The sequence below is a fragment of the Peromyscus leucopus genome, chromosome 9, assembly GCF_004664715.2.
Source record: "Peromyscus leucopus breed LL Stock chromosome 9, UCI_PerLeu_2.1, whole genome shotgun sequence".
NCBI lineage: Eukaryota > Metazoa > Chordata > Mammalia > Rodentia > Cricetidae > Peromyscus > Peromyscus leucopus.
In genome coordinates this window covers 113,915,450-113,938,302 of record NC_051070.1, presented here as the reverse complement: position 1 = coordinate 113,938,302, position 22,853 = coordinate 113,915,450, and the positions used below count along the sequence as shown (strand labels likewise).

At 37.8% G+C, this 22,853-nt stretch overlaps 1 protein-coding gene across 3 annotated transcripts in view; it reads left to right on the top strand.

Moving 5' to 3' along the window:
• The window catches only part of Dnah12 (dynein axonemal heavy chain 12), a 175,954-nt gene that overhangs the window by 4,954 nt on the left and 148,147 nt on the right, over nucleotides 1-22,853 (top strand). Inside the window, exons 2-11 of one of the 3 annotated variants that reach the window (XM_037208769.1) lie at nucleotides 12,963-13,151; nucleotides 13,547-13,672; nucleotides 13,771-13,973; nucleotides 17,760-17,841; nucleotides 17,996-18,022; nucleotides 19,132-19,321; nucleotides 20,555-20,627; nucleotides 21,335-21,493; nucleotides 21,696-21,891; nucleotides 22,587-22,775. In XM_037208769.1, the coding sequence (XP_037064664.1) occupies nucleotides 13,804-13,973; nucleotides 17,760-17,841; nucleotides 17,996-18,022; nucleotides 19,132-19,321; nucleotides 20,555-20,627; nucleotides 21,335-21,493; nucleotides 21,696-21,891; nucleotides 22,587-22,775 (1,086 nt within the window). In that variant the 5' untranslated portion in view covers nucleotides 12,963-13,151; nucleotides 13,547-13,672; nucleotides 13,771-13,803. Of the gene's footprint in view, nucleotides 1-12,962; nucleotides 13,673-13,770; nucleotides 13,974-17,759; nucleotides 17,842-17,995; nucleotides 18,023-19,131; nucleotides 19,322-20,554; nucleotides 20,628-21,334; nucleotides 21,494-21,695; nucleotides 21,892-22,586; nucleotides 22,776-22,853 lie in introns of all 3 variants that reach the window. The other 2 variants (XM_037208770.1, XM_037208768.1) reach the window with 2 other exon arrangements.

Here is a 22,853-nt window from a genome sequence, read left to right as displayed (position 1 = left end):
TGATTAACAATAAACAAGCATCATTAGGTGAAATCTCTGGGAAATACTTCCTCAGGGTCAGCACACAGAATCTTTGGGAAAGGGAGCCAAGACTATATCTATATCGAAATGTGTTAATATGTAAATGTTGCCCATGCAGTACTGGTTTTGGTAGCAGGAAAACTCCAGGATTGAAGGGGTCATAGAAAAAAGCTGAGACTTGGCACCACATGGCAAGGTTGGAGTCCCTGGAGGGAAGCCTGGAGGCCGTTGGTGAAGGCGTAGTCTCTGTTCCAGTGGAGATCCTAGCACATTGGAGATGCTAAGACTATGGAGTGACCACCAAGGGCAGTAGCAGGTGTGAGTGGAGCAGCTTTCCTCCGTGGCCTCAGCTTCCTGTTTCTAGGTTCCTGCCTTGAGTTCCTCCCCTGGCTTCCTTTTGTGTTGAACTATAACCTATAAGCCAAATAACCCCCTTCTCTCAAAGTTGGTTTTGTTCAGTGTTTTGTTGTTTGCTTTGTTTTTGTTTATGTTTGTGTTTTTATTTTTCAAAATAAAAACTTTTTGTCACCATCTTTTTTTTTTTTTTTCCTTCCTGAGACAGCCCTGGCTGTCCTGGAACTTGCTCTGTAACCAGGCTGGCCCCAAACTCAGAGACCTGCCTGCCTCTGTGATTTTGCTCAGTGTTTCATTGCAGTAGCAAGAGGCAAACTAGGACAATGCCAAATGTTGGAGAAGCAAACCAGCTCTGTCTTGCCTTGTTCTTGTCCTTTTTCATTCCCCATCCCCACCCCCTTTTCCTTTTCACAGGCTTTCCCAGAGACCACAGGCTGGTATCGTTTGTGAGGGCTGCGTCTAAGCCTCCTGAGAGCCATGACTATTTTAACCTGAGTACATTTCTTTGCCTCTCATTTTTTCCTTCTACCTTTAGCCCAGAATGTCTCACCTTACCTCCTTTGTCCCTTCTATTTGGACTTGCCTGACTAGTAGTCTTACTCTTTGTGCATTCCACACATAACCACAGTAACTGCTATATTACTGCACACAGCCCTATCAGTGTTCCTTCTTAAAGTGATTGGCAACTAAAAGATGACTTTTCATAATGTTCCTAATCTTGGAGATCGATTGTTTTGTAGGCAGTGTTCTCTAGGGGGAAGTACTGGTGATCAGCCAGTTACCACAAACAAACAGTGTAACAGAGGAAAAGGACACCTCAACTCTACCACAACCTAGTCTTTCTTGAATATTGCAGATATTTCCAGTTAAAGAATAAGGATTGTTTTTTTTTTTTTTAATTTATCCTGGGATAGCAAGATGGCTGTTTGCATGATTGAAGATCTGAGTTGAATCCCTGGGACTCACTTGGTTGAAGGAGAGAACCAGCTCCTACAGGTTGACCTCTGACCTCCACACATACGCTGTGGCATATGTGCGCATACACACACACACACACACACAGGCTAAGTAAGGAAATGAAAAATAAAAAATTAACCCCAGATATGCAACTTGAATGACAAAAACACAAACATGAAAATCTGGTGATATTTTGTGTATACTCTAACATACAAAGCTTGCCTGAAGATCAGAGGGCAAAGCCAACCACTAGTTAGACATAGAGGCCAGGCAGTAGCGGCACACCCTTTTAATCCCAGCACTTGGGAGGAAGAAGCAGGAAGATCAGGAGTTCAAGGCCACCCTGGGCTACACAAGATTGATTCAGTCTGAAAGAGAAACTGAGCCAGGCAGTGGTGGCACACACCTTTGATCTCAGCACTTGCAATCTCATGCCTTTAATCCCAACATTAGGGAGGTTAAGACAGGAAGTGATATGGCAGGGCAGAGACAAGGAATATAAGGAGGGAGGAGGCAGGAGTGATTTGTCCTTTTGACTGAGTAGTTGGAGGAGGGAGGTGGCTGTGGCTTGTTCCTTTGTCTCTCTGATCTTTCAGCATCTAGCCTGATATCTGGCTCCAGGTTTTTATTAAGACCAATTAGGATTCGTGCTACAAAAGTCCAAGGCAACATAACTGCTTTGCAGATATCTTTTTTGTTTGTTTGTTTTGTTTTGTTTTGTTTTGTTTTGTTCTTCGAGACAGGGTTTCTCTGTGTAGCTTTGCGCCTTTCCTGGAACTCATTTGGGGTAGTTCAGGCTGGCCTTGAACTCACAGAGATCCGCCTGCCTCTGCCTCCCGAGTGCTGGGATCAAAGGCATGCTCCACCACTGCCCAGCTTAGCAGATTTCTAATACTGGAGTAATAGCTTCCAATTGCAAAGAACTCAAAAGAATGATACTAAGTATGCTCACAGAAATTAAAGAGGATGATCATTCATGAAATCAATTCCAGAGAACATAGCTGGATGAAATAAGGAAATCAATATATGATATAAAAATAGAATTTAACAAAGAGATGGAAATACTGAAGAAAATCCAACTGAAATACTGGAAACAAAAAACTCAGTACGTCAAACAAAAAAATCTGCAGAAAGTGTCACCAGTAGAATGGGTCATGGGAAGGGCAATGTCAGGGCTTGAAGACAAAGAGAGGAACTGGAATATTCACAAATTTTCAATGAACAGAGCATTTGAAATCAATGGGACACTATGAAAAGACCAAATAAATGAATTATGAACCTGAAAGAAGAATGTTAGCAATACAAAACATTTCAATAAAATCATAGCATTCCCAAATCAAGGGAAAGGATGCCCATCCATATGCACAAGACATTTAGAACAGTTATGACCAGCAAAGAAACTCCCTTCATCATCTAGTTATAATCCTAAATCTAAAGAAACCATCAAAAGCTGCAAGAGAAATTGCCACTATACTATGTCATAACTGAAGGAGAAAGAAAACCCTTCTGTAACAAAAACAGGCCATGGCCACTAAGATAATTTATGGTATCGATAGAAGATTCTTGAATCCTTTAGAAGAGAAAGATAGCCACAAGGCTTCAGAAAACAACTCACTGGGACAGTATAAGCAAATTAGGAACAGGAAAACAAGATCTACAAACCAACAAAAGGACATGAATTAGTGCACACTGTGCAACAACAACTATGAATATAGTCTCAGTTTCCTAATAGGAAAATATGGACTTGCAGATCAGACTAAAAAACAGGATCTCTCTGGTTGATTTGGGGCCAGGGGGTATTCTGCAAGGAATAAACCTCACTGTCAAAGACAGACACTATCTTACGGTGAAAAGATGGAACACAGTATTCCTAGCAAATGTCACTAGAAAACAATCAGGTATCATTGTTCTAAAGTCTGACAAAAGGGATTTTACACTAAAACTAGTCAGAGAAATTAAGGAAGATAACTTGACACTGATTATGGGAACAATATGACAAGAGGAAATAATTTAAAATTATACACATCAAGCATGGGTGACCCAATTATATAAAACATATTAATAGATGTAAAGTCACAGATGTAACCCCAACACAATAATAGTGAACAAAAGAGAGAACTGGTAAATATAAGGAAAAAGTTAAATAACAATAAGTTTTGATTTTTTTTCAAAAATTTACAATGTGCAAACTGAAGCCAAAGCTACATAGTGGTGAGGTCTTGTCTGAAAAAAAAAAGCGGGGGGGGGGGGGGGGACATTTACAAACAATCTAAACTTTATATGGAAATGCAAAAGACCTACCATAGTACAAACTAATTATTTTTATAGATCAATGAAGACTAAAACTACCTGATTCTAAGTCTATAAATTGTTTTTAATAAATTACAGCGATCAAGACAATGTTGTATTGTGCACAGGTAGGCATTCAGATCAATGGAACAGACTGAGAATCCAGAAATAAAACCCTACAGTTACGTTTTATCAAGTGATGGTTTTGTTATTTTTGTTTGGTTTTGGTTTGGTTTGGTTTTGAGATAGGGTTCACTATGTTGTACAAGCTAGCCTTGAACACCTTGAAGTTCCAATTTCAGCCTCTTGAGTAGCTGAAGCTATAGATGTGTGTGCATCACCATCTCTGGCTCCTCAAGTGATTTTTTTTTTTTTTAAATAAAGATGCCAGCTCACATCAGGAGCAAAAGACAATCTTTTTCAGCAAATGATACTGGAGTGTTTGTATTTTCTTTTTATAAAGATTTATTTTACTTTGTATATATGTATGTATGTATGCCATATGTGTGCCTGGTGCCCAAGAAGGCCAGAACCCACGGAACTGGAGTTAAGGCTGGTTGCAAACTACCATGTGGATTCTGAGAATTGAACCTGAGTCCTCTGCAAGAGCAAGAAGTGTTCTAAATTGCTATGCCATCTATCCAGCCTCTGCATTTTTATGTTCTTATGCAAAATATTAACTTGGGTCCATCCATGTAAAAATTTAATGGAGTAAAACATAAAATTAGAAGAAAACAAAATCTTCATGGATGTACCTGCCTTTCATAAATTACCTCAAAATACATATACACACACATTGGCTTTATCAAAGTTAGAAATGATTGTTCTTCAAAGACACCATTAAGAAAAGAATAAAATGAAATGAAGAACAAGAGAACATATATTTGCAAAATATCTAAATCAAGACTTGCAACTAGAATATGTAAGGAACTGTTAAAACTCAGTGTTAAAAAGCTAAATAATCCAGGCTGGTTGAGATAGTTCAGGGGACAAAACAGCTATATGAAATCTCAAACTGAGTTCGATCCCTGGAACCCATGTAAAGGTAGAAGTGTAGGAGGAGTTTTTCTGTGTCCCAGCTGTCACCCCAAATAACCATACAGACTTAATTACAAGTGCTCTGCCAATAGCTTAGACTTGTCTTTAACTAGCTCTTAGAACTTAAATTAATCCATTTCTTATCTATGCTTTGCCACATGGTGGTAACCTTTTTCAGCATGGCAAGTTCATCTCTCTTCTCTCCATGTCTCCACGAGACTCCTCAGATTCCTGTGACTCTGCCCTTCTTCTTCCCAGTGTCCTCTCAGTTTGGCTGTCCCACCAAATCTCTTCTTGCCTAGCTATTGGCCACTCAGCTTTTTTATTAAACCAATCAGAAGGTACCTTGGCAAGGACACATCTTCACAGTATACAAGAAGATTATTCCATAACATAGAAGGAAAAAAATGATTAAAAGGACAACAAGATTGTCTTCCCAGGTATGCCATAACATTGCCACCCTTACCCCATCATACACACATATAATGATCATTTAATTTTATATTTTTGATTATGAGCCTAACCTTTAACAGCTGAGCCATCTCTCCAGCCTGATTATTTAATTTTATTTTTAAAAAATTCTTTTTTTTCTTTTTTTTCTTTTTCTGAAGCTGAGGACCGAACCCAGGGCCTTGCGCTTGCTAGGCAAGTGCTCTACCACTAAGCTAAATCCCCAACCCCTAAAAAAATTTTCATGCAATATATTTTATCATGTTTTTCCTCTCCCCAACACCTCCCACTTCCCTATCCACCCAACTTCATGCTCTCTCTCTCTTTTCAAAGTCAAAAGAAAGAATAAAAATGAAAAAACAAAAACTCAATAAAACAAAAATATCAAGACAAAACAAAATTCACACACACTCCACTGGAGAAAACTTATTTTCCTTTTCCCGGCATGTATCAATTACAAAGACCTTGGTTAGTAGTGGAACATTGTGCCCAGTTCTTCCTTTCTTTTTTATTTATTTTTAAATTAAAAATTTTTATTTTTTGTTTTTTGAGATAAGGTTTCTCTGTGTAGCTCTGGCTGTCCTGGAACTTGCCTTCTGAATCAGGCTATTCTTGAACCCACAGAGATACTCCTGCACGTGCCTCCCAAGTGCTGAGATTAAAGGTGTGCACCACCGTTGCCTGGCTAGTTCTTTTCAGAGCTAGGATTTTAAACCTATGCATATTTTGTTCATGCTATCACAGTCTCTGTGAGTTCATATTTATGTCAGTCCTATTGTATCGGATAGACACTGTTTCCTTGGACCCATCTGCTGACTCTGACTCTTACTCTCTTTCCATCTCCTCTTCTGAATAGGTCTCTGTAGTGGTTTGAATAAGAATGGACACCATAGGTTAAACTATTTGAATGCTTGGTCATTAGAGTGAAGCTACTTGAAAAAGATTAGGAGGTGTGGCCTTGTTGGAATGGGTGTGGCCTTGTTGGAGGAAGTGTGTCACTGGGGGTGGGCTTTAAGGTTTCAGAAGTCCAAGCCAGGCCTAGAAGCTCTCTCTCTTTCTCTTCTGCTGCCTGCTGACCCAGTTGTTGAACTCTCAGCCCCTCTCCATGTCTCCATGTCTGTCTGTGTGCCGCCATGCTTCCCACCATACTGATAATGGACTAAACCTCTGGACTGTAAGCCAGCCCCAATTAAATATTTTCTTTTATAAGAGTTGCTGTGGTTATGGTGTTTCTTCACAGCAATAGAACACCAACTAAGACGATCTCTGAGCCTTGAGGGAAGGGAGTTTAAGAAAAACATCTATTTGGAACTGAATGCTCCAAAGTCTCTTACTTTCTGCACATTTTCTTTTCTTTCTTTCTTTTTTTGTTCAGTTTCAATTTGTTTTGAAAATCTCCCCATTTTCTAGTTGTGAGTCTCTGTTAATTCTCATATGCTGAAAGAAGTAGCTTCTCTGATGAGGGTTGACTGATACATTGATCTATGGGTATAAAGTTATGTCATTAGGAGTAATTTTATTGCCATGTTCCTTTAGCAGAATAATAGTAGTAGGTTTTCCCCTAAGCCTATGAACTATCCAGTATCAAGTTCTTGGCTACTTTAACAGTGTCAGGTATGGGTTTCATCTCATGGAATAGGCCTTATATCCAATTAGAAGTGGTTGGTTACTTTTGTGCTGTTTATACCACTATTACAGCCGCATATCTTGCAGGCAGGTCATTGTTGTAGGTCACAGAGTTTGTATCTGGGTGATATTGATGATGACCTCTTCCAGTAGCATGCAGTGTACCTTTCAGCACCATAAATACTAGTCAGTAAGGTGAAGCTTCCAGTTGGTCACCAGCTTGCTTTCTCCATGTTCAAAGACATAAGTAAGTGGTGTCTTAAGTAATAGGTCCTTACCATCATATTATGGAGAGTAACCAATAGCCTTGGCAATATCCTATGATGTTTGGTGTGTGTGTTTTGGCGAGAATCTGTGGGACCCCTTTGCCAACAACTTAATATGATATAACCTATTCCTAGCACTGGAGGTTTTACTTGGTGTCATAAGTTATCTAGCTGGGACACTGATCCAGCTGGGGCATTGTCTCCCCTTTCATATGGTGACTCCACTTAAATTCCTTTCATATATGTATATTGTATTAGTCAGGATTCTCTAGAGAAACAGAAGTGATAGAATGAATCTGTATGTATAAATAGAACTTACTAGAGTAGCTTACAGTCTATGGTTGGACTTTTCCAACAATGGCTGTCTCCCTGTGGAAAGTCCAAGAATCCAATAGTTGTTCAGTCCACAAAGTTGGATGTCTCATCTGGTCTTCCATATACACTGGAATCCTGAAGAAGTAGGCACTAATGCCAGTGAAGAAATGAACTTGCCAGCAAGGGTGAGGGTAAGCAGGCAAAGAGCAAATACACATCTTTCTTCCATGCTCTTTATAAAGGCTACCATGAGAAGATATAGCCCAGATTTAAAGTGGAACTTCCCACATCAAAAGATCCTGATTTAGAATAGCCCTTCTCACTTCAACTGATTCATTCAAGAAAAATCATAGGTAGACTCAGCTGCTTGGGTTTTGGTTAATTCCAGATATAGTCAAGTTGACAACTGAGAATAGCCATTACATATCTATTTGAGGAAGCATTTATAGTAGTAGGTTTCCACACGGCTTTTCAAACAGGCTTTAGTGTTAGTTGTCCCTTCCTATATTCCCTCCCAATAGTTTATCTTTTTTTAAACATTTTTTATTTAGATTTTTTTCTATGTAATATATTTTGATCATGTTTTTCTCCTCCCACACTCCTTCTAGGTCCTCTACACTTCCGTACCCACCCAACTTTATGTTCTTCCCCCCGCCCCCCCCCCAAAAAAAAGCCCTCCAAAGTGAAAATCAAAACAGAGACCATTCCAACTTAACCTTCCTATTCTAGTTTCCCTTTACCTCCCTACACTCCATTTCCCCTTCCTTAAAAGAGTCCCTTGCCGGGCGGCAGTGGCACACACCTTTAATCCCACACTCGGGAGGCAGAGGCAGGCAGATCTTTGTGAGTTCGAGGCCAGCCTGGTCTATAGAGTGAGTTCCAGGAAAGGCACAAAGCTACACAGAGAAACCCTGTCTTGAAAAACCAAAAGAGAGAGAGAGAGAGAGAGAGAGAGAGAGAGAGAGAGAGAGAGAGAGAGAGAAAAGAAAAAGAAAAAGAGTTCCTCATTCCCACGTACTTAACCTTTGTGGTTATTTGGATTGAAGTATACATATCAAAATCTTAAAAGCTAACATCCACTTATAAGAGAAAGCATGCAATATATTTGCTCTTTTAAATCTGGATTACCTTACTCAGGATAATTGTTTCTAGCTCCACACATTTACCTTCAATTTTTGGAATTTCATATTTATTAACAGCTGAATAATATTTCATTATGTGAATGTGCCATGTTTTCCTAATGGATATCTAGGTTGTTTCTAAATTTTGGCTATTATGAATAAAGTAGAAATGAACATGAATGAACAAGTATCTCTGTAGTAAGATGTAAAGTCCTTTGGGTATATGCCTAAGAGTTGTATAGCTGGATTATGAAGTAGATTGATTTGAAGGTGATTTTTTTGAGACTTCCACACTGATTTGTACTGGCAGTATCAGTCTGCTCTTTCACCAGCAGTGAATTAATGCTTCCCTTTCTCAGCATCCTCACCAGCATGTGATGTTGGTTTTATTGATCTTTGCAATTATGACAGGGGTAAATGAAATCTCAAAGCAGTTTTAATTTGCATTTCCCTGCAAGCTAAGGATGCTAAACATTGTTGAAGTGTTTCTTAGCCATTTGTGTACATCTTTTGTGAACTCTTAGTTATGTACCCCATTTTAAAATTGGGGTTTTTTTTTCTTTTCTTTTTCTTTTTTTTTTTTTCGAGACAGGGTTTCTCTATGTAGCTTTGCGCCTTTCCTGGTACTCACTCGGTAGCCCAGGCTAGCCTCGAACTCACAGAGATCCGCCTGCCTCTGCCTCCCAAGTGCTGGGATTAAAGGCGTGCGCCACCACCACCCAGCAGGTTTCTTTCTTGATGGTCAGTTTTGTTAGTCATTTATGTATTCTAGATCTACTATCTCTTTATCAGATATATAATTAGTAAATTAACCTGTAGGATGCTGCTTTGTCCAAATGATGGTGTTCTTTGCTGCACAGAAGTTTTTTTTAGCTTCACAAGGTCCCATTTATTAATTGTTGGTCTTAGTGTCTGTGTTGTTGGTGTCCTATTCAGAAAGTCCTTTCCTCTATCAATGAGTTCAAACCTATTCCCTAATTTCTCCTTTATCACATTCAGGTTATCTAATCTTATGTTGATGTCCTTGATCTATTTGGAGTTGAGTTTTGTAAAGGTTTATAGATCTGGATCTATTTCCATTCTTCTATACTCAATTATCCAGTTTGAAGAGCACCATTTGTTAAGGATGCTGTCTTTTCTTCAACATGTATTTGAGGCTTCTTTGTCAAAAATCAAATGGCCATAGGTGTGTAGACTCATGTCTGGGTCTTCAGTCTGATTTCCTTGATGAATGTGTGTGTGTTTATGTTAATACTATGCTGTTCTATTATGGCTCTGTAATATAACTTGAAATCTGGGGTGTGATTATAATCACCTCCAGCAGTTCTTTTATTATTCAGGATTGTATTTTAGCAATCCTGGATTTCTTGTGTTTCCATATGAAGTTAAAGATGGATTTTTTTCAATTTCTGTAAAAAATTGTGTGAATTTTGATGAGGGTTACATTGATTTGTAGAATGTTTTTGGTGGGATGGCCATTTTCACAATATTAATCTTATCAGTCCATAAGCATGGGAGATCATCCCATCTTCTGGTGTCTTCTCTTCTTCAGATTTTTCATCAATATCCTAAAATGTTTGTTTGTTTGGTTGGTTGGTTGGTTGGTTGGTTTGGTTTGTATTTTCAAGACAAGGTTTCTCTGTGTAGCCTGGAATGCCCTAGAACTCACTCTATAGACCAGGCTAACCTCAAACTCAGAGATTCACCTGTCTCTGCCTCCTGAGTGCTGGGATTAAAGGCATACACCACCATTGCCCAGTTTCTAAAGTTTTTATTATACAAATCTTTCACTTGCTTGGTTAAAGTTTTCCCAAGGTTTTCTTTTCTTTTCTTTTTCTTTTCTTTTCTCTTCTTTTTTTGGAGGCTATTGTCAAAGTTATTGTTTCCCTGTTTTTTTCTCTCAGTGTATTTGTCATTTTTATATTGGAACCACTGACTTTGGTATGTTACTTTTATATCTTGTTACATTGTAGAAGGTGTTGATTAGCTGTCCAAGTTTCCAGGGGTAGTCTTCAGAGTCTTTTATATATAAAATCCTATCACCTGCAAATGAAGGCACTCTGACTTCTCCCTTTCCTGTCTCCATCTCCTTGATCTTCCTCAACTGTCTTATTGCTCTAGCTAAGATTTCAAGTAGTATATTGAATAGGTATGGAGAGAATGGGCATCACTGTCTTGTTCCTGATTTTAGGAGAAATGCTTTGAGTTTCTCTTCATTTAGGATGATGTTGACTATGGGTTTGCTTTAAATTGCCTTCATTGTGTTGAAGTATGTCCTTTGTATCTAGTCTCTCTGTCATGAAGAGATGTTGAATTTTGTCAAATGCCCTTTCTTCATCTAATGAGATGATCATGTGGTTTTTGTCTTTTAGTATGTTTATGTAGTGGATTGTGTTTATTGATTATCTATGTTGAACCATATGTACATCTCTGGAATGAAGCCAGCTTGATCATGGTGGGTAATCTTTTTTGATGCTGTAGTGGTTGAAATGAGAATGGCTCCCATAGGCTCATAGATTTGAATACCTGATCACCAGGGAATGGCACTGTTTGAAAGGATTAGGAGGTGTGGCCTTGTGTTGGAGGTCACTGGAGGTGGCCTTTGAGGTTTCAAAAAGTACACACCAAGCCCAGATTCTGTCTCTTCCTGCTACCTGTGGATACAGATTTAGAATTCTCAGCTTCTTCTCCAGCACCAAGTCCATCTGCATGCTGCCATGCTCCTGCCTATGATGACCAATGTACTGAACCTCTGAAACTGTAAGCAAGCCCCAGTTAAAAACTTCCCTTAGAGCTGGGCATAGTGGCGCATGCCTTTAATCCCAGCACTCAGGAAGCAGAGACGGGTGGATCTCTGTGAGTTCAAGGCCAACCTGGACTACAGAGTGAGTTCCAGGAAAGACCAAAACTACACAGAGAAACCCTATCTTGAAAAACAAAACAAACAAACAAACAAAAACTATTGGTAGAGACAAGTTGGATAATGCTGATCTTAATAGATTACTGTCAGTTTACTGGTGACTTGATTATATCTATAAAATCTCTTCACTACATCACTGAATTAATCTGTTTGAACAACTGAGAGCTTGTACATCACACAAAGCTCCCCTGCCTTCCCTCTAGTCCTTGTACTTTAGCCTAATGAAAATAGCATTAAAAACTATACAATTATTTTGTTTTATACACACCGATACTTGAGCTACCGAGTTCTATAAACTTCATTCTCTTATTGAAGTCACACATATGAAACACTTACTATGTGCAAGACATAGTAGTATATTGTGTATGCAAAAAAATCTGCATGGTGACTGACACACAGAAGATACTCAAATGTTTCAGGAATCAATAAATTTACCACCTGAAAATTGCAGCAATAATAATAATAATAATAATAATAATAATAATTTGAAGCATAAATCTGCTCTGGGCTGAGAAGCACACTTTGGAACAAATTGTGGTCTGCTAAGCCTCCTTTCCTCCCAGCTGGGGTGAATAAGGGCATTTCTGAGAACAAGCCCTGTTACTATGCTCTTCAGCCAAGGGAAGAAGGAAATTCTCACTAAACTCTCCAAAACCTTCAGCACCAAACAGCTCCTCTGACTAGGCATGGGAGGAACCCCTCCAAAACCATGCGAACAGAAGAAATAAGCTAACCCTGACAGAATCATTGAAGCAAATATACTAAGGCGAAAACTGTAGGTCCTGGGGAAAAGTCGAGGTCCAGGAAGAAGGAACGTGTCCACACACTGTTCCCCACCCGCAGCCGGGAGTTTGGAAACTACCAACATAAAATGCTACCCACTGGCACACCAAAGAGAAGGCTGTAGCTGGTGGGAGGATGAGGTATTAAATGTGACAGGTCATGTCAAGTGAAACAAACCACACAGAGACATATGTCTCAGATGGTCTCATGTGCAGAATGTCTGTTTGAACACATAGATAGTGTAAAAGTAGACGGGTTAAAAAAAAAAAGGAGCTAGTGTGAGGAGAGAACAGGAAGAGGGCACGTAAAAGTGAAAGAAATATGTATAGAGATCTCAGAGTGAGACCCATTATTTGGTATGCTAACTGAAAAATTACAAGAATTTTTTTATCCCCCATAATCTTCCTGGGCTATTCATAGGGGTTTCAAATCACAACATTCTTTCCTCAAGCGCAGCCACAAAATTTGCCCCTTAACCTGTTTGATTTTTGGTAAGGACTTCCTGAAAGTGTTGTATAAACAAATAGCAAATATAGAAGCAAGGTAAATTATATTGAGCATTAGTTACAACAGTTACAGAAGGTCACTATGAGGATACTTGTAGACTCCATTCTTCATTATGAATATTTACACAAATCTATATGTTTTCCAATGGATTTAATTTTCTACTCGTCCCTTTTTCTACAATTTGAAAATCCTGCTTCCTGGACTCCTTCCAAGGTAAGGCAGTTAGTTAAACGGCGGCAGCAACAACAAAAACCACTTGCCCTCCATTCGGTTGAGTGAAAAAGTGTGTGACTGTTAATCTTACATCTATCCTAGTTCGGCAAGTGCCTCTTCCAGCAACCTTCAGCCCTTCCTGGCAGCCAGGGCAGTTTCTATGGTGACTGTGTTGTTTCTACTGGATTTTCTACGCCCTCCACTGGATACTTCCTGGAGCTTTCAACCTTCCTTATTCACGTTCTTTCACCAGAGGAGAAACTCTTAGAGACATCTCTGGGTGACGATCAGGTGACGGCCCTCTGCATTTTCCTTCCTTTCCCCCTTAGATCTATGACTTGGGTGCCTGCAGACAAATCTCTAAATCCTGGGGACATTTGGGGGAAGTGTAGTTTATACCACAGTTAAATTGTTGAGTATTTATATGTTTTACATTTGCTTTGCATTAAATATGACTATTTTTGTCAATCATAACATCATTTTCTATGATGTTAGCCAGAATGATTCAATAATGTTTTGAAAAATGTTAATGATATTAAATGCCAGTTTAGGGGGAGGGGCATTCTCTCTTAACAACTAGATTTTGTTGTGGTTTGCCTCTAGGGGAAAACAACAAACCCTGGGTTTTAGAGTTGAAAGGCTATTCACAGCGCACTAAATTCAGTTCCTTAATTTCCGATCCTAAGGGAAAGACTGTCTGGCCTCATTTCTTCCTAGTAAGTGGCTGGTAGAGCTATGTTTAGAATCCCTGTCCACTCCTCTCAACTGCCATTCTTTAACCACTACCATGCTTGGCAAGCACATCTGAAGAGGTATGGAGCTTTATTTATGCTGTCCATGTGTAAAAGACACTAAATACATTGGTGCTTGATTTCATGCAATAGTGTCTGTATGAACCTTTTCTTTCCAGGGTATAGAGTATTTTAATCCTTAGGAGACCAAGATGTCGAATCCCAAAACAACTGCTGTATCAGCAGAAAAGGAGGCTTTGAACTTGAAGTTGCCCCCTATTGTCCGGCCCCCCAAAGACATAGGTGTTAACACACCAAAACAAAGTGAGCTACTAAACTACAGAAGATCTAAGGAGCAGCAGAAGAAAATTAACCAGTTAGTGTAAGTAGCATATTAGTAAATAATTATTGCTTGGAATTAATGATTAGTATAATAGACTCATAAATATTTTTTAAAACTATATATGCCATCCATGGATAAAGTAAGGATTAAAATTTAAATTAATTAGAAAAGAAATTGAAAATTAATCATAATGATAGCCAATTTTGTAGAGTGCTTGCTTGTCCAGATATTGTTCCTATCACGTTTCCTATACTTCTCACAGCACCTCAATGAGATATATACTATTGTTAAACTCTTTTTTATTTTATTTTTAAAACATTTATTTATTTTATGTGTGTGTGTGCCTAAGTTTATGTATGTATACCACACATATGCAAGAGCCCAGGGAAGTCAGAAGAGGGATCAGATCCCCTGGAACTAGAGTTGTGAGCTGCCATGTGGGTACTGGAAATCGAATCTGGTTCCTGAGCCATTTATCAATATTTTTTAAATGAGTAAACCAAGGAACAGAAAAGTCATTTGCTCACACACCTGAGGTTTGGCCCTGAGTAGTCTGGTTCTGCAGTTTAAGTATCTTGTTCTTGTGTCTGCTATTATGTTAGAACTGGACTGAGTTCTGAAAAAGAATCAGGATTTTCTCTTCTTGGTCAACTTCTTTTAAAAGTGGTTTTTACAGAGCTGGAGAGATGGCTCAGAGGATGGGAGCACTGGCTGTTCTTCCAGAGGTCCTGAGTTCAATTCCCAGCACCCACATGGTGGCTCACAAACATCTATAATGAGATCTAGTGCCCTCTTCTGGTGTGCAGGCAAAACACTGTATACATAATTAATAAATAAATCTTTAAAAAAAAAGTGGTTTTACAACTGACTTAAATTTAATGGCACATTGATGGTCATTTTGTCAAAAACAATCATTTAAATTTTGGTAGTTACACATTATCATTAAACAAGTATGGAATCATATAACTTTCTTAGACTTCTGTTTTTATAATCCCATCTTTCACTTACTCATATTTAAACCTAAGTTTATGAAGAATATTAACTAACATCATTGTATATGCTGTTAGAGATCTTTTGCTCTCTTCATTCTTTTACAAAATATTGTGGTGTGTGTGTGTGCGCGTGTGCGTGCACGCACATGTACATGTAAGAGACCATAAGAGGACATTATGTCCCCTGGCAGTTGTGCCCAACACAGGTGCTGGGAACCAAATGCTGGTCCTCTGGAGGAGCAGCAAGAGCTCTGAATCACCGAGCCTCTCTCTAGCCTCTTACCTGATTCATTCTGCAGACTCTCCTCAGTACTGTAGAAGACTTAGAAGAGGCTTCTTAGGATGTTACTCAACAGTGTCTTACGGTTTCTCATTGTCATGACCCATGATGTCTGCTAACGGAAAAGTCAAGCAACATGGTGGTTTTGGTCTTGAAAGTCCAGACTCGTATGTTGGATTTTGGCCAATTAGAATCAGACATATGTGGTCTTGGAGTTTTACATGGGAATTAATATAATGCTTATAAATCATTCAACCACCTCAAGTCAAACACAAAAGTAAAAAAGAAACATACTGGCCTTGGAAAAAAAATGAAGATATGCTTTGCAATTAATGTTTAATTTATGGATTACCATGTCTAGAAAGTATTCAAATACCTTCCACATTACTTTAATCCTCTCTAAAATTTATATCATTTTATGTGCAGATATTAATTACTTGATGTTGACAATGTGTCCATTACTAGGAAGGTCATAGAAAACAATAAGAAAGGACTGACTGTGTCTTTAACAAGTTTGTTTGCCATCAAGATAAGACAGTAAACATGTGCCAGGCGGGCAGTGGTGGTGCACGCCTTTAATCCCAGCACTCGGGAGGCAGAGGCAGGCGGATCTCTGTGAGACCAGCCTGGGCTACAGAGTGAGTTCCAGGACAGGCTCCAAAGCTACACAGAGAAACCCTGTCTCGAAAAACCAAACCAAAACAAAACAAAAGACAGTAAACATGTAATGAAAAACAAATTATACTAACCCTTTAGATCAGTTGTTCTCAACCTGTGGGTCATGATCCCTTCAAAGGCTGAGTGACCCTTTGACAGGTGTTGCCTGAGACCGCTGGAAAACCAGATATTTACATTATGATTCATAATGATAGCAAAATTACAGTTATGAGATAGTGCCAAAAATAATTTTGTGGTTGGGTCATTATAACACTGCTTTAGATGATGGGTACTTCGAGAAAACAAGATAAAGACTGTGGTGGTTCATGCCTGTAATCTCAGTACTGAGAAAGCTGAGGCAGGAGGATTGTGAGTTCAAGTCCATCCTGGGTTACATAGTGGGACCCTGTATGAATAAAAAATAAAATAATAGTAACATGAAAGATTATCCCCGGAGCACCACAGGAAAGGGTTGTGGGGACAATATTTAAGTAGAAAACTAAAGAATGGGAAGAAACCTTCCACTTAAACAAATAGGAGAAACTCAGTGTAGGGATGGAGACAACAACCACACAATTCATGAAATACGAATGCTTTTAGTGTACATAGCAGTTGACAATAGTCAATATCATGAAGGTACCATTAGCCTAGGGAAGACTGGGAGAAGGTGAAGAGGAGACTGGAGCAGACTGTTCAGAGCTTTATAGGCCATAACAATGAGTTCAAGATGTATTTTTAGAACAGTGGATGCCATGAAAATGTTCTAAATGAGCCAGGTGTGGTGGTGCATGCCTTTAATCCTAGCACTTGAGGGCCAGAGGCATGTGGCTTCAGTTTGTCTAATATCAAGGTCCAGATCAGCCAGGGCTAGAAGAAGAAAAGGAGGAGGAAGGGAAAAGAGGGAGGGAGGGAGGGAGTAACCGTTCCAAACTCCTGTTTCCTCCATGACAGGAAATTATTAGAACTATTTTAAATAGCAACAAATAAAAGTGGTACTACTTACAGAACTGTATGGATGACAAGACCGTTTTTTTGTTTTGTTTTTTTCAAGACAGGGTCTTCCAGATATGTACCATTTTCATTTTCTGCTTGATAAAATATACTACCTCAAAGTTTTCCAACTATAATACTATATTAATAGTAATGAAAGTAGAATTTCTATGTATTTCTTTGCACAAAAAAAGGACTGGAGTTAGATATTAATTTGTCTCAGCTTCTCGGATGCCAACAGCATTGCTGTGTCCTCCTAAGTATTTCTGGTGCTTGCTCCGTGTGGCCGGGGCTCAATGTGTCCCCAGTTTGTTTTCCTGTCTTCTTAGTCTCAAGGCATGTGAGCTGAAAGAAAGGAGGCCTCTGAAGCCCTCAAGAGGTATTTCTTAATTCAGGTATAAGGAAAGTGTTCTTGGACATGTTGGCATTTCAACAGAGATGGTTTACTCTATATCAGAATTCACTTTAAAACTATCAGTAAGTTATAATTGAAAATTATTTTATTTTTAGTATTACTCTTTTAAGATTTTTTTTAATAATTTAAAATTTAAGATAATATGGGTAATGGTCACTAAGATTTGCTTCTCATAAAAAGTTCAGTTAGAGGCAGATATGATGGCTCATGCCTGTAATTTCAACACTCTGGGAAGCTGAGGCAGTAGGATTGCCACAAATAGAAGGCCAGCCTCAGTTACATAGCAAGTTCAAGGCCAGCCTGGGTGAAATTGTCTCTCAGTATCCCCCTCCTTTAAAAAAAAAGAAAAAAGGAAATGAAAATGTAGTCAAATAAAGATCTCTTGAAAATTTCTTTGTTTAGTATTAGTATAGATGTCTAAAATGTTCAACTTGAGCTATTTAGTAATTAATGCTCATTTTATCATACACTTTTCTAACCATAAATTTCAGAATTGCTGGAGCAAAAAAAAATCTAGACAAAACGCTGGATAAAAGAATACCTTCATTACCAGAGCCAGATTTCCCTCCGACTGTGAGTTCTCGCCTTCAAACCATCCTATTCCATTTTATTTCTTAAGTGAATCTCAATAGAACTCATTTTTAAAAGAACATTTATATTTAAGATTTTATTTGAGTAAAATGTTTTAAACTCCATCCTTATTTGTCTTTTGTTTTATTTTTGACAGATGACCAGTGAAATTAAAAAAAAAGGAGTGAGTTGGATTTTCTTGTTTTGAAAATGTTCAAAATAATTATTACAAAGTATTCTTCTAAGACTGCCCACCAAGCCTCCTCCTAGGAAAGAAGTCTGTAAACAAATTTATATTTCTCCACCCAAAGGAGCAAGCATATTGTGGGCCACAATGAGGTTTTCAAGAGTTGTATTTGTGTTGCCATCTATTATTTGAGGATTATCTGCATAAATATTTTAGTTCTTATTCCAAACTATTGAAAAATATTCAAAATATCAGTTATAGAAGAAACACATCTCTTTTGTAAAATAGTGTCATAATTAATTATCCTAATATTGATACAATATTTATTTTTCACTTAAGTACTTATTGAGAGTTACTATATACCGACTATATGCTGGGTGCTAGAGGTTTTTTTAGGGAAACTGACCGCATGAGTAACAACATGGGACTGTGAAATGATTGGTAGAAACATGCCAATGTGTAAAATTATGTAAAATAGTAAAGGATCCAGTAACTTTTGGAGCTGGTTACATATAAGAGGAAATTATGAAGCATGTTTGCAGATGGGGCTGTAAATTTTCTAAGTCCATTAAGATTTTCTTTGGGGATAGAGGACTGAAAATATGAATATGAAAATTTCCTTATGAACTGAGAATACTATGGAAGAACCTCCTTTTACTAGTCAAGATTTTGGTTTCGTTTATCTAAATTTTTTTAAAAAATCCATTATGTTTATTTATACTGTGTTGTGGGGTGGGGTGGGGTGGGTGGTGGTGGTGGTGGTGGTAGTGGTGGTGGTGGTGGTGGTGGTATGTATATGCATGTGAGACTTTTTTTTTTTTTTTTTTTTTTTTGGTTTTTCGAGACAGGGTTTCTCTGTGTAGCTTTGCGCCTTTCCTGGAACTCACTTGGTAGCCCAGGCTGGCCTCGAACTCACAGAGATCTGCCTGGCTCTGCCTCCCGAGTGCTGGGATTAAAGGCGTACGCCACCACTGCCCGGCAGCATGTGAGACTTTTAGAGTATTTTTTATTCTGAAAAAATATTGTCTTAGAAAATAGAATTTAGGAGCTACACAGAAATGCTCTATCATTCTGACCATTTGGCTTGTCCTTTTAATGTTTCCAAGTTGAACTACATTTACATGAAGCAGTGTGTAGAGAGTAGTCCTATAGTACCCATTCAGCCAGAATGGCTGGACCACATGTTAATGCTGATACCTGAGCACTTAAAGGAAGGGAAGAAAAGAGAAGAGCTGCTTGGAAGTCTCGTAAGTGAGGTGTCAAGTGACTTTGAAAAAAGCATGAAGAGATATTTGGGTAAGTAACATTTGACACAGACCAAACTTGTTTTACCTCTGTCCCGCAAGTGAATGATAAGTGGAAGGCAGCTGGGTGTCTGGCACACATCTGGAACACCAGCACTTGAGAGGTGGACTGGGAAGATAAAGAGTTCCAGGTCCACCCTCAACTGCATAGTGAGTTTGAGTCCAGCCTGAGCTACATGAGATCTTGTCTCAAAAAAGCAAAAGAAGACAAAAGAATAGAAATAAAATGAATATTGAATACTATATATTTTAAATGTATGTATTTCTTCACTATGATTTTTACCTACAGTTATGTTCTGAGACCCAGTCAACGACTTTATGACTTAAGGGTACCTTTTGTATGTTTTAGCTACTATTTATTACTATTTGATTTTTTATTTTGTTACTATGGTTTTAGCTATCCTATTTTTAATGACTGTTAGAAAATATTCATGCATTTTAATCTTTGTGATTTTTATTAGAATATTGTTTTTGTTGCTTTTGAGACAGAGTATCACTTTGTAACCCAGGCTGACCTGGAGCCTTATTATGTACCCTCAGCTGACCTCAAAGCTCATGACAATTGTCTTGCCTCAGTCTCTTGAGGACTGTGGTTATAGATATGAGTCAACACACTAGGCTCTGGCTTTTCTTCTTTAATTGACAAATTTTAATATATATATATGTATTTATTTATCATATACAATATGCTTCAAATGTATACATTGTGCAATGTCTAAGGTGAACTAATTGACATGTATTACTTCATGCATGTGCTAAAATGCTTTAAAGTGCTGTTAGATGTTTGTAAACAATGTATTATTTTTCACTCTTTACAATATTGTGCAATAGAGCTCTTTAACTTATTTCTCTTAGCTAATTGAAATTCTTTAACATTTTACCAACATCTCCCTAACTCCCTTTCTCCCTAATCCCTGGTAGCTATCTTAGAATGAACTTCTTAAGTGGCCTTGCTGGTGATTTTTGAATAGATAGAATGAAAAGAACTGAGAATTAAGAGTGTTCCTGTATGTGAATTCACCTCCAGAGGAAGGCCAAAATAATGCTAAGAACTTGATTATATAAAAGAAAAGGAAGTATTTTCTTGTACTCATTTTAATGTACAGTAAACTCTACCTTACAGAATCAAGTTAGAGATTTAGACAAAAAAAATTTAATTTGGTTTTAGTTAGAGAATAGATCTTGGAAGGATATTCAAAAATGTTAACATATATGTGTATTTTAGTACAAAGTGTTCTTGTGAAACCTCCAGTTCAATGGCTTGAAGATGAAGGGGGCCCTTTGCCTGAATCTCCTGTGTGAGTAAACTATTTCAAAAAACAGTATGTCATCTAGCTTTGGATACAATTTAAAAATGAACTGACCATATATTCAAGTCTGCAGTCATGAAGCCCAAATGTATTTTCTTTAAAAAAATCTCCAAAGATATTCTCTGCATTAATCATCAAGTTCTACTTACATTAGTAGGAAGACCTATATGAAAAATAATTCAACATAACATGATGTATATTGTAAGGTGGCTTAAGCCTGTAATGCCAGGACTTAATCAGGAGTTCAAAGCCAGCCTCAGCCAGAGTGAGTTTGAGGTTAATCTAAGTTACATGAAACTTGGTATGATGATGATGATGATGATCTAAGTTACATGAAACTTGGTATGATGATGATGAAGATGATAAACAAAAAATTCATTTTAGCCTTGAGTAATCTTTGTTATATGCCAGATAGATTTTTCCATAAACCTAACATTGTTCTTACTTCTGTATTTTGGGTAGCTGAGCTTGAGCAAAGTAGAAGTTAACTGGGCATACAGTCTGTTTTAGCCACAAATGATCTCTTTCTTCTAACGATAATGTAGTTTCAAAACTGAGTGTGCAAAATCGAAAGACTTCCTTTCTTGACTGCAGTTCCTTCCTGCTAGTCCCCACTGTTTTCACTTTAACATTAATTTCTCAAAACTTGGGGTGTGTTTTTCAATCATGTTTAATGTGGTGTTTTGCTTTTCCAGAGGACTAGATTATTCAAATCCTTGGCATTCTAGCTTTGTGCAAGCAAGAAGCCAAATATTAGCTAATTTGCACATTGTTCATCCAACTATGAAAATATTGCTGGAGCTTGGTTATACAACATTTGCAGATATAATTTTGCTGGACTTAACAGGAATTAGGTAAAATCTTTACATATGTATTAATTAGAAGTTGAATGATTCCTTGTCTGACATATTTTATTATGTAATTCTAAAACTGATTTACAAATCTCTAAAACCTTTCTTTGTATTTTAGAACTTTAAAATTGTGTCTTATCTGTTTCAACAACTATATATAAAAACCAATCTGTCATTTGAATTATTTTCCTTTGTTCCTCTGTAGAGCTAGAGGCCCAATTGATTGTGAAGCACTGAGAAATGATCTATCAATTCAAGCTAAAAAATCAGAAGAGAGGATAATGAACACATGGTATCCAAAGGTTATAAATCTCTTTACTAGGAAGGAGGCACTTGAAGGCATTAAGCCTGAAAAAATGGATTCCTTTTACAGCTGTGTTTCCATACTTATGTCAAATCAGGTATATATGCTATTATGTCAAATCACATATATGTTCTATATGTGTATCTTGAATGATAACACTTAAAATTCAGTACTTGAAAAAAATTCATTAAAGCACAGTGCTAAGCAATTTTGTTAAATAAATTAAAGAAGGCCAGCAGGGAAATGGCTCTGTAGGTAAAAGAGCTGGCCATGCAACAACCTAGGTTCTATTGCTTGGATCCGTGTAAAGAGCTGGAGGCTATAGCCTGCATCTGTAATCCTACAGCAAGATGAGTAGCAGAGACAAAAGAACTGCCCAGAAACTTGCCCAGTCGGTGCAACAGCAGAGACAAGAGAGGCCCTGCCTCAGCAAGGTGAAGGGAAGAAGTGACTCCCCAAAAGCTGTCCCCAGAGCTCCACAAAAGTATCATGGTGCATACATGTACCATGGCATGAACATGCCTGTGCTCACATACATATTGCACACATAGGTTTTGAAAATAAATAAATAAATGTAGAAATTCTACACAGCCGTGTTTAGAGTACTGGTAGTCTATTACAAAATCTGGTTTGCAAAGATCGTTCTATTTATTGTTTAGATATTTATTAAGGATTATAACTCCAGAAGTAAGCAAGTTTATAGAGATCATGTAATTGTTCACAATTCACTTAAGGTAAAGAGTACGTTTATACCTTCTGAAATAATTAATAGTAATTTATGATATCATGTAGCTAAAGGATCTCTTACGGAGAACTGTAGAAGAATTTGTAAAACTCTTTGATCCAAAACACCAAGACAGGCTTCCAATATTTAAGATGGAGTTGACATTTGATGAAGATAAAATGGAATTTTATCCCACCTTTCAAGAGTTGGAAGATGTTGTTTTGGGTTTGATAGAACGAATATCTGAAATTCTGCAGGTATTACTTCATCCTTAACCATTATGTGTCCTTATACTATTCTATTTCAGAATATTTAAATTGAATCTCACTGTACTC